The sequence below is a fragment of the Halyomorpha halys genome, unplaced genomic scaffold (assembly GCF_000696795.3).
Source record: "Halyomorpha halys isolate HHAL.00 unplaced genomic scaffold, Hhal_1.1 Scaffold120.1, whole genome shotgun sequence".
Taxonomy (NCBI): domain Eukaryota; kingdom Metazoa; phylum Arthropoda; class Insecta; order Hemiptera; family Pentatomidae; genus Halyomorpha; species Halyomorpha halys.
In genome coordinates this window covers 313,163-326,039 of record NW_027108251.1, presented here as the reverse complement: position 1 = coordinate 326,039, position 12,877 = coordinate 313,163, and the positions used below count along the sequence as shown (strand labels likewise).

The 12,877-nt window shown below is 29.0% G+C and overlaps 1 protein-coding gene across 2 annotated transcripts; it reads left to right on the top strand.

Annotated features, from left to right (window-relative positions):
- Positions 1-1,964: 1,964 nt before the first annotated feature.
- Positions 1,965-11,554, top strand: rtp (retinophilin). Of its 2 annotated transcripts, none has more exons than XM_014416314.2 (4): positions 1,965-2,067; positions 7,394-7,574; positions 7,733-7,842; positions 11,290-11,554. In XM_014416314.2, the coding sequence occupies exons 1-4, from the start codon at positions 2,055-2,057 to the stop codon at positions 11,445-11,447; spliced, it is 462 nt and encodes a 153-aa protein (XP_014271800.1). In that variant the 5' UTR covers positions 1,965-2,054; the 3' UTR covers positions 11,448-11,554. The 2 variants fall into 2 exon arrangements, with proteins under 2 accessions (XP_014271800.1, XP_066902729.1); XM_067046628.1 differs by lacking the exon at positions 1,965-2,067 and adding an exon at positions 2,285-2,393.
- The last annotated feature ends 1,323 nt before the right edge of the window (positions 11,555-12,877 follow it).

Below are 12,877 nucleotides of genomic sequence, written 5' to 3'. Positions count from 1 at the left end.
GTCTACCATATTAGCTAAAATATTATTATTTTTATTTCTTATTTCCGTTACTACAGAGCGGAATTTACCTTTGTACATTTCTTTTATGTTATTTTCTATCTCTAATATTTAATATTTAAGACATTTTCTTTCCTTGTTATTGAGACGTTAAGACATCTCATTCTTCAAGGCCCGAAAGTAACATTGTTTTCGCTAGGATTATTGAGAATTTTTAACTTAGTGGCTTCTCTTTGTTCTCACATTTTAAGATACTCGTCATATTTAAGATTTCTATTACTTTCCTTTTTTCCGAGATAAAAATTACTGGCCTCTTTAATATTATTCCTGATAACTTCTCAATGTCTTCGCGATCCTCATCTAAAGGTTGTAAGACTTCAAATATATATTTTATTTTATATAGGAAGGGACTTTTAATTTCCCTAGATCTAAATTTTCGGGACGGAAACCGTTTTCATTTCTCTTCTTTATATTAATTTTTTGTCGAATTTTCGCGATTACTAGTTTGTGAACTGACCCACATTTTGCCCCCATGATAAGATCTCACGTTAATTATACTATGTTGCCCACTTCGTTGTACCAAGACATGATCGATTTGATTACATATTTGCAAATCCGGCGATGTCCAAGTATATTTGTGAATATCCTTACGTTTGAAAAGAATCAGAAAATATTTGTATTTTTTAATTTAAGTTACCTACTCTCAAATAAAAAAATGATATATGATACATTAATAAAGTAATAAATGGTTTGGAAATTTTAGGCTTTGCTCTCTCTTTCCTTCTCCTTCAATTAATTGTTGTAGCAGCTTATCTCTATTAAATGTACAATAATTTACTTAAACGAATTTAAAACTTTAGCAATTAAAGTAACTCATTTAAGCTTTTCGATAAAATCAATATTGGTATTATCAGTTCAAAATGAGTTAGATAACTTAATAACCCAATCAGTTTGATTTTTAATGTTATCTACAACTTTATCAAGAATACAACTTACCGCTGAACGGAAATGCAGTATCTCAGAGCGGTGTTTTCCTCACCAAAACCAAGACCTTATCGATGCGATAAATGCAACAATGCAGTTATTATTTCTATTTACGTGAGTGAGAAAAAAGATAATCAGAAGTCATAAATATCAAATTAATTTTTACAATAATTAAAATTTTATTCCTCTTGGAATTAGCTGGAATTGATCATCTAATTTCTTGTTGCAGGAAGTAATAGATATATGATAAAAATTTTCTGCTATTTTTTTTTAAATTTATTTATTTAATGTGATTTACAATTGTACAAATAATAAATACAATAAGTAAATATGTTGTATGTTTCATATACACTTGAAAATCCTGAGAAGGAACCACCCATTGGTGGTACTTCAAGCATTAATTTAAATTAGAAGGTCCCGTGGCCATCTTATTTTTGCTAATTTAATGTGGTTAGCTTAAAAGGAAAACATTTGTTTCCCTCAATATTTTTGTTAGATTTCTTTCTTTCTGTGATTTGTTTTGATGTGTTTCAATATGATCGAAACCTTAGTAAAAGTGGGGCAGAAAAAGATGAGTCATTTATTATATTCCATTTATTTTCTTATTGCCATTTGCGTTTATTTGCTCCGTTTCTTGCATATTATATTCACCCCCGTATTTTTTTTTATTATTCCAGTATTTTTCTTATTACTGTTGAAATTTTAATTAGTCAATCTGTAAACTGAGAGTCCCGTTTGGAAAATTAGTACTTGAAAGTATTGGGCATAGTGAATTATATAGAAATATCAATTCTGAAACGAATGATGACTAATTTCAACACAAATTAGGAAGGTCAAGTGATAAATGTATGTAAGATTTGGAAATAGTGTAATACAATGTAGTAGTATAGTGTAGTAGTATGTACAATGTAGTATAATGTAATACATTCAGTAAACAAGTCTGTAGAAAATATATTCTTACAAAAATAATTACTTTCAGAGCCGTACAAAAGAACTGTAAGCAGTTTAATCCAATATTGTTTATCGATTTCTGAAACCTTGGGAAGTTACTAGAGAAACTTCAGTTAGGAATCATGAAGTCTTCAAGTAAGTCAACATTTTGACTCTCTCAAGTAATAGTTTGAAATAGATAAATTACTTCATCAAATATTATAATTTTCTTTTATAATGTAATGATTTTATTAAATTAATTTATTTTTATAACGCGTTTATCACATTATAATGAGTTTTATTACAATCGCATTTCAATTAAAATACAATAAATTAATTGATAAAAAAAAGAAACTATGAATAAATTCAAAGATAAATTACAATGTAAATGAAAACAAAAATTAAAAAAGAAAAACCGTTTAGCCTCGAATATCATAAAAACTACTACCCCTACGAAGATAAGTGTCATAAACTACTTTATGGTAAGATAAATTTCCTTTATTTTGAGTGTTGGCAGATATATTTGCGTTTTATGGATTTAGAGATATATTTTTTCAAAAATCCGACATTTTATACGAACAACGAGAATTAACGTTTTGTGAATTTATTTTGATTAACTATTTTGTAGTAAATTTAACTAGCTTTAATTTGAGCGCTGGCAGACATCAGTACGTCCAATAGTTTCTGTAATGAAGTTTTTCATAAATTAAATTTATTGTCCGAACAACTATAAATCAATTTATTCTAGCAAATATCATGAAAACTACTATTCCTACGGAGGTAATAAATAATTAAGTGATAATAATAATTAAGTGATAAACTTCTTTATAGTCCATTAAACTAGCTTTAATTTGAGTGCTAAGTGTTGTTAGTTTTTAAGATATAGAACTCCGACTGAAAAATTAATGTTTTTTTAAGGTTTGAAACAGCCCCCATTTTTTATTCCCCCTACCTATACTTGGCAGACTCATCAATTTTGACTAGTAATTATACCTAGTTTTCATTAAAGTAATCAAAAATTGGGGTGAGATAACTACCTTTTTTTCTTTCCGACTCTTGTACTATAAGGGTAGGACCTTAACTTCATTAATACTTTTATAATCGTGCTTAGTAAGATTCAATAATATCTCAGAAACTTAGTTTTTTGGATATTAAATAAAAAGGTTTTTTTAAGAACTTTACACAGGGATATTTTAATTATTGAAAATAATGAACAAAAAAGTGGATAGATAGCAACAAAAATTAAGTAATAGTAATTAATTTGATCTTTGGGAGGATCGTCTCAAAAATGCAAATAGTCCTAACAATAACGTAAAACTAAAAACTAAAAAAATAGAAAGTAATTAACCAAAAGATTTTTTATTTTATGTTTCTGTAAGACCGAGAAGTCTATAAACTCGCAAACTAAGTCTGGTTATGTACTTTTGTACATTGTTATAACAATTATAAAATCTATTTTTCCATGAGCATGAAGTTTTTGTTCTATTTTTCAAAACTTTAAGGTGACAGTTTATTTATTTGAGAATGTCCCACAGATGTTGGTCTTTAAATTTATCTAAATCGTTTATTAACTTAGTAAACAGTGAAGCAATTTATAAACAATTAGATACCTACAGAAATATAATGTAAATCCTCATACAATTTAAGCCAGATGTATAAAACAAAAAATTAATATATCGAAAAGTTTACGATTCCAATAGTATTTAGCAATTCTAAAATAATAGTTCATATAAATGATTAAAGATAGCAGCACAAATCGAGAAACGAAAAAAAAAATAGTTCATATAACTGCCGTAAGGTAGAAGCACCATCCAAACAGGCATTTCTGGAGTCAAAATATAGCCGGAAAATTTTATGTAGTATTAGGAGAGTAGAAGTTAGCAGGAGCTCACTAACTGGGTTAGTCCTATTGATCGATTTGTTGGGCTCCTGTAAACTTCTACTCTCCTAATACAAAATAAAATTTTTCAGCTATATTTCGACTTCAGCAAAGTCTCTTTGGAAGGTGCTGCTATCTTGCGGCACTTATTAAAACTACTATTTTCTACATTCTTGATTTGTGCTGCTATCTTTAAATATTTTTTTGAACTATTATTATTTGACGAAAATAAAACTTTTAGCTATATTTGGACCTCAGAAACGGTTGTTTGGATGGTGCTGACCTCTTGCGGCGCTAATTTAAATTAGTATTTTCTACCTTTCTCGATTTGTGCTTCTATCTGTAGGTAATTAACTGAACTATTATATTAACAATCCTTGACATAGGTGGACTGTTAATCTATCGTTTTTTAGAATTCTTTTCTGTTTTATTGATAATAATTAAAATTATATATAATTTTTCATTCATATTCATTTATACATGCTGTTAATTAGTTTGATTGATTACTTTTACATTCCTTTATGTTCTTATTAGCTTAGTAAACTGTGGATTTAAAATGATGAATTGTAAACTAATAAAATATTTTCATTAAAAGAACATTATTATTATTTGATCCAGACTATAATAAAATGATTCTATCTTTTGATTGAGTTTTACATTGTATCAAAAAAATGTATTAGAGGTTTCTGAAACTGAATTTAATTTTGGAAACAGTTGTGATACATTTTTTTATACTACTTCTAGATATTTAATTAAACTATTATTTTAAAATTGGCTTATTTTACTGTTATCATAAGTGGCCTATTGAGGGAATAATCGGAACTGCTATTTACTACCTTATAAACTTGTGTTTCAATCTATACACAATTTTTGAAAATAAATCATATTAAATTTTTTTTTTTTATTTTAACCATCAATTCTATTATTTTTGAACGCTGTAGGAGACATATATCTGCATTATTCAGTTTCTTTTAGTTCGTAATCTTTTTTGTAATTGTATTTATTAATCTTATTTGTAAATTTGATAAATATCTTGCCCAAAAAGTGAAAAATATTATTTGTTTCAGGAAAAGTAAATAAAATCAATTCTTTTATTTTTCCCTTTTAAAGTGAAATGGATGAATTTTTATCTTTTTCAGTAAAAAAATGGTTGAATGAACATGTGGGGTAGAATAGAGAACTAAGATTTTTGATTCAAGAAATCTTTATGGTTAAAATTGGAAGGAGATAGTTGACCATATGAAATATATTGTAGGAAGACCACCGGGTGGTGGTCAATAAAGTTGTCATCTTTGTTTCAATCTAACATATTTAACGAAGCCCTGGAAAATGGGGCGAATTGGTAAACAATATATAGTTTTCTTATACTATTTTGATACCTTTATTGACCACCACACAGACTATCTTTATGATTATGACTTCCTACAATCTTTATGATTAACATTAAAATATTTTATGGAAACTTCTTCATTACAGATAGAAGATTTTGAATATAAGTACACAACTTTTCTAAAATATAATATAATATACAGTCCCAAGTACAGAATTAAACATCGAAGAAATCAAATCACAATTTTAAACAAAGGTTTAAAAATTCTCAGTAACAGAGGTATTGTGCAATGGTGTCAGGACCTCATTGAAATTATCAGTAGCGGATGTTTCTCACACAGCCAGATTACACTCTATATCTAAATTGTAGAAAAATATCAGTAATTTTTCCTAGAATATATTGATTCAAAACCAGCTAATGGATTATTATATCTGTGTAATACATGATTCTCATTTACATGAAAAGAAAAGTTACATTATATGGCTAATGTAACTTTTCTTTTAATATTAATTTTTAAACGAGTTAAATTAACTAAAAAAAAATATATTGAGTAGGAAAAAATAATGAGCAATGGTTTATGAATACAGATTTATTAACTTTGTACAGACAACCACAATTAGTGAGATAAAGATTCAAGAAAAAAAAAAGAAGAAAAATTGATTACAATGTAGCTAACTGAGACTTAGAGACATTCAAACTCATCAGACTTATATAATAATCAAAGAAACTTAAGTAATCGTATCCAATATTTTATATCAACAATACCTACAATAGAAATGATTTAACTTTCTCATAAAATGTTATTAATGGAGTTTTATAAAAAGAAAACTTGAGATAAATCAATGAAATAAGGCATTTGAGGCATATGATACCTGACAAAATGAACAAAACAAAAGTTTTACAACGTTAAAATGTTTGTAATATACAATGTTCTACTTTTAACTTGGCATCACTTAATATAAAGTGACATTTTAGCAAAAAGAGTTGTTTTTACTGTATTATATTATAATTTTAATACTGTATTATATGAGTTGTTTTTTTATTATGCATACCAAAGACTAAATGACATAAATTAAGAATTTCACCTTAATCCAAAAAGTTGTAATAAATGAATTCCATTTGGCGGCTTATCATTAGTTGTCAGCTAGAATATCCCTCTTGTACTAAAAAATACATTTATGCAATATTAATTTTTAAAAAGTATCATTTTTAAATTTATAAAGCATTATAGAAATACTGAGATATGTGAATTGTAAAGAAATTTAAATGAAGACTTATGCTGCTTGTAACTTTGCCTCAACATCTACTAACATAAAAGGAAATAGACCTTGAGGAGACAGTGGAAAAGAAATTTAATTTAAAATAGACAGTTATTTTTAAAAGAAATATGATTATCGGTTAGTTAATTATGTCTTATTATTCATTCATAAAGCACTACAGAGTATTTTTAATTTAACTGTTTGTGTCCAGCCTTTCTCATAATGTCAGATACCAAAAAAGGAACAAGAATGGGATAAACACAAGATTGTCATTGGGAAATAATTCCAATAGTTAGTAAAGCTGGCTGAAAAACAAAGAAAGTCCACGTCTGATTACAAGGAAACTGGTCTCAAGTTAAATATAAAATCATTCATTGTGTTAATTGGAAATTAGGTTAAAATAAATAAATTTGTCACTGTTAATGTTATTTCATATACAGACAAATTAAAAATTGGAGACGTGAAACAATATTTACAGTAGAAATGATCTACTACTTTGTTTGTTCATCAATTTTTTACTTTTGTCTACCTGTTTATGGAATACATAGTAAGAATATCTTGATCTGAGAAATTTCGAATTTGAGTTTTGCTACAATAATACACGTTTTGAGGTACTCAGGGTCCAAAAAACCATTTCTTGCAGAATGGTCTGTGTGTGTCTGTATAGAATGAGACTTTTATTAATCAAAAGAAATATTACTACACAAATATAGTTTTATTTTGAATAATGTGGGTGTAGTTTGGTCCAAAAGATTTTTTCTTAATCTTTTGATTGATAGTTAATGATTTATTCTTATTTTTCACATTGAAACTAGTTCGTTTTGTCACAACAGTAGTACAACCATTATAAAGCTTTGCACTATGGATTGTTGGTCACATACCAATTCTTATGATAATTAGGACATTTGAAAATATTACAAAATGATGTTACCGCCCTATGGAGTGTAATAAAATTATATTATAAAATGTATTTATGTTTTCATAGAAGTAAACAATAATCTGATAATCCGACAGGACCGATAGTGGGTGGATATCGCTACGAGGAAGGCAGCCGCTATTGGGGCGAGTGGAACTCCAAAGGCCAAAGGCACGGGACGGGCGCACTCAGGCTTCCTGACAAATCCTTACTTCAGTCCGCCTTCTGCGAGGACCTGGCCACGGGGCATGGAGTCCTCACCTTCCCCGATGGTGCTAAGTAATACATCTCCATACATTTAGGAGTTAGTCTATAACGTCTACGGCATATACAAAGCAGCAAATAGTCTTAACATAAGCTAGATCAAAACAAATAATGGTTCTTAATTCAGAAACTTTTCATGTACTTTGCACTACTTCCAACATAACTGTTCCCAGATACGAAGGAGAAATCTTGAACGGATGGTTCCACGGCCATGGAGTGTTTTGGAGAGCAGATGGAATGAAATATGAAGGGGAATTCAAAGGAGGAAGAGTTTGGGGCTTAGGTAATAAAATTTATTGTATTAAAGTTGGAAACACATTATTGCAATTATGCATGTCCCCAATTTCAAGACCTTATTTGTTATCTCTAATTGTTACATTAGAGTTATTAAATTATTTTCTACCTTTTCCAAAAACACTGAATTTTATTAGATTAATTTTTATTAATATATTCTTGTTTGAGAGTGGTTTAGTTTATTTAAAAACAAATTTGATCCTTTTTTCCCAACTTTATTCTTTTCAAAACCTTCCAACGTTTCGACCCTCAGGTCATTTTTAAGGATACCTTTACTTTGTCGTCATTTTCTCTTTTAAAATTCTTAAAAATGCCGGCTAATTGCCTTTGTCCCATCTATAACTTCTTCCATATAACTCTTTCTTAAATTTAAATCTTGTATTAACCACTTCTCTTCTTTCTTTCATTTACATTTCTTATTCTTTTATTACATTCAAATGTAAATGAAAGAATGAAGAGAAGTGGTTAATAGTTTTAAATTTAAGAAAGAGTTGTATAGAAGAAGTTATAGATGGGACAAACGCAATTATCCGGTATTTTAAAGAATTTTAAAAGAGAAAATGACAACAAAGTAAAGGTATTCTTGAAAATGACCTGAGGGTCGAAACGTTGGAAGGTTTTGAAAAGAATAAAGTTGAGAAAAAAGGATCAAATTTGTTTTTAAATAAACTGAATTTTATATTTTTCCGAATGTGTTTGTCGTAGTTCAACGTCATGATTATAACTCTCGGTATTTTAATTCTCTCTATTTGGTAATCTATTGAAAGCCAATAGTTATTAGTGAACTTTGTAGCCTTGAAGTAATTTTCAAATTGTATTTCCAAATTAGAAATAGAATTATTGGTTGCTCTATAATCTTGTTTACAATTTAAAATAGCTATGGTATAGAATTCTGTATCAAAATTCATAAATCAGAACCGAATATTGCGAATAGCATTTATGTTTTACTCATAGGTTTATTTATTTATTTTGTTTAATCATCAATTATATTCTGTTTAACCTTTTTTGGTCATTATTAATCTAATTTAATTTAATCTAAAATATTTAGGCTTGGAAGATTCATTGAATTAGCTGATTTAGTCATGTAAAAAGTTTATACAAGGAAAGATATAATATAACGTTTTCTCATAATAAAATGATTACCTATTTTAATCCATGTTTTCGAGTCATGTCAAACATGTTAACCTATGCTTTTTACCCCATGTTTTCGAGTCATGTCAAGCCTATTAATGTATGTTTTTCAACCCATGTCAAGCATATTATATAACATTAAATATAGAATATTAATCACTGGTATAGTATATAATAAAATCAATCATTTCTCGGAGGAAAATAATCTATTTGTTTCTAAAGGAAATTTACTGATATTAATCTCCGCTTTCCTAATTATAGACATTTATGAGGTTGCGGTAGATGCAATTTACTATCATGTTATAGATAGAGACATATAATTTATTTTGACAGGCCCTGAAGGACCGATACCAATTAAGAACCCGATTCCATAAGGGCTTATGTCATGGGATAGCTTTACTAACCTAGAATCCTAGAGTTGAAACGCTAGGCAGCGCAACCAAATAATTACCTAAGCCAACGCATACCAAATTTGTATTTATGGAAATATAAATTGTTTCAAAAGAATAACAAACTATTTTTTCAGTTTTTTTTTTTTTTAAATTAACCTAGATTCTTATGGTGAAACCCTAGTATGCGGTGTCTAAGCATCAAATTCAACTCAAACGAAAGTAATTTTTCTTGAGAAAATTGTTACAACGGCGATTACAATTTTTTTTGTTATTTATATATTTTGTAAATTCTCTCTGGGTAGTATTTGAAAAATATGCAAAATTGATTATCAATTTTTTTTTCTATTAAATAAATCAAATGGAATCTTTGTTAAGCCGCAACACTCTTTATTATATGAACAGTCCAACGTTTCGGCCTATTCGGCCATCCTCAAGGACAATCTTAAATATAAATTTATACCTCAAATCTAAATTTAAAAACTTTTTACTAGCTATTCTGCCCAGGTCATTAATTACAAGTAAAAATCGCCCTATTGTTTTCACTATGTTTACATGATGATTGATAGTGTAGTTAATCTAAAATTAAAAGTTTTAAAAATTAATAAAGTTGTGAAAAAAATAGAGTGATTTTTAATTGTAGTTAATGTCCTTGGCAGAATAGCCTGCAAAAAGTTTTAAAATTTGGATTTGAGGTGTGAATTTATATTTAAGATTGTCCTTGAGGATGGCCGAATTGGCCGAAACGTTGGACTGTTGATGATGTAATAAATAGTGTTGAGAGTATCATTTGATTTATTTAAAAAATAAATTCCAGTCTCAAGAAATTGAAAAAATTATCTTTTGTTTTGTTTGTGGGTGATTCTACTGAAAGTAATCTTTCTTTATTCTACGAAAAGATTTTTAAGTGGCTATAAATAAAGTACTATTTATTATATTTTAATATTAGGCGTTTTTCTGTATTAGTGGTCCAAAGCTCTGCGTTCTTAGGCGATATACATCCATATCTTCGTGGCAACAGAGTTGGCCTCCAAGTTATTAGAGAAAATACTTTATGAGCCTAGAAGAAACAAAATATCCGCCCTTAAAAACTTACTTTACTCTTAAAGAAAAAAAAAATTATTATAATCCTCCTAAAGAAATGTTCGTCACATGAACATGGGACCCGCAAAGGTACATATAGCCACGATGAATAAGAAAAAACTGATTTTCTTAGTTTTCTTGAAGAACAGGAAGGACTTACGTCTTAAGTAGATTACCATTATTTTGAAAATTTAACAAAAAAAAAATGAAACGCGTTATAAAATTTTGTGATATTCATTGGCATATATTTGTTTTAAAGATGAAGAGACCTGAGCATAATAGCCTATAATTGAAAAATGGTTTAAACCTTTATGCGTAAATTTTAGGCGTCGTCGGTGATAGATAAAATGTAAGTAAAAACAATATTAATATTTTAAGGTCTCCTTAAGAATGGCCTAACGGCTGAAACGTTGGGAAAGGATAAAAAAAATTGTATTTTTTTAAATTTTGGTTTATTTATTGATATTTACACCTGTATTTAAAATTTAGTAAAACAACTAGTAAATTTGAAGTTAGTATTACAATAACCAGATACTGGCAATGTAGAGAATCTACCCATTGATATAACTCTAATAACATTTGTAGAGGAGAAGATCTTGAGGCCGTCTTCTTTTCAGATGTCTAGGATTATCAGGTAATGAAGGAGAAGCCAGGTTAGAAACAAGTGGGCTTAGGTGGTTAGGAAGTTTATCACGTAGGTATCTGGTTCAATCATTGGTATCTGGTTCTGGCCAAATCGGCAACATTAAATTTGTGTTTTAAATTAATTATCTACCCGCAAAAAAGCGATTGATAAATATTTATAGACTAATAAATTTTTTTTTTTTTTTAAGGTCTTGTTACTTTCCCCGACGGCAATCATGGTTTTCCAAGGCACGAAGGGTATTTTCAGGATTGCAAACTGATGAGGGGACAGCGCTGCCCTGAAGTTGTTCAAAGGGCTCAGAAAGCTGCCTTCATGGCCAGGATAAGGATTAGGGAAGAAATTTAATCATTGTATGCTTTCTCTTTATTATTCATACATAGAACTGAATGATTTTATAAAGTTTGAAATTGAATGAGCTATGTTGATAAATAATAAAAAATATTTTGTTTCACTTGTTAAAGATATGTTTTTTCAGTTCATTCTCACTAACCTTCTACGCTCAAAACTTCAAGCTTATTAGAAAATAATAATTTATATCATCATAAAGAGTGATATCGAACATCCGCAATACTGTATGAAACCTTCATATTCCTGATGATCCAAAATTTTTTAAAAATTTGAAATGCCTTTTTATATCACTAATAAAATTATATATAATGTTGTATATGTTGCTGACTTCGTCTTAATAGATACTTGGCCATATTTGAACGTACAAAGTTGAGCGTGGTTCATCCACGAAAATATGTGGAAACTTTCATATCCATTACTTACCATCCAATCATAATTTGTATCATTTATACCCTTAGTACAATGCAATATGGGAAGGAAATGGGATAACTATAAATGAGTACAAGTTATCGAATTTGAGGTTACTTTTGCCAATTTACAACTGAGACGAAACAAATGGTTAGCAAATTCCTTTAGCAGTGCGAATCCGTAGGGTTGAATATTAATATCCATAAAACAAAGATAATGTCAAATCCACAAGAAGGAGAGGCCAAAGTCAACGACCAAGAAATCAGTTTTGTCGAGCAATATATTTATTTAGGGCAGTCCATCTTATTTAAAAAGAGGAAAAATATAAACAGAAGGATAAATATGGGATGGAAAAATACTGGAGCATGAAATATATTTTAAAAGTTAACTACCTCCAGGATTAAAGTGCAAATGTATTGGGAATATGAGTATGTGCGGTAGCTTTATGCGGTTCTCAGACATGGTCGACAACAGAGAATTATGAAAAATTGGCGATGACACAAAAGCAATATTCATGAAGTATGATGGGCACCAAAAGAAAAAAACCTCATCAGCAACAAAAAATTACAGTTAAAGTGAAAAGTCTACTTAAGAAAGCACATCAACCGATTCCATCCACCACTCACAATACTACTTATATGATGATGATCTCCAAATTTATCTTTCCTTTCATCTTCCTTCGAGATGCCATCCAAAAAAGACAAGAAGATATTGATAGATCCTACACTAAAAAAACCTTAGAGCCACCTTCAACCAACCTCTCTTGGAATAATCATATTTACAAAATCCATAACATAATGCATTCCTTAAACAAATTAAACAGCTTCTAATATCCTCTCTCCTCTTCCCCCACCTCGACTACGGATCCTTGGTGTATAGAGGGCTATCTGCTGGTTTAGGGTTGAAACTGAAGAAACTCTTGAATTGCTTCGTAAGATTTATCTTTTGGGTTTTCAAGGTGTTCTCATGTCTCCCCCTGGTATACCGAATTGAAGTGGCTTTTTTTTTTTTTTTTTTTT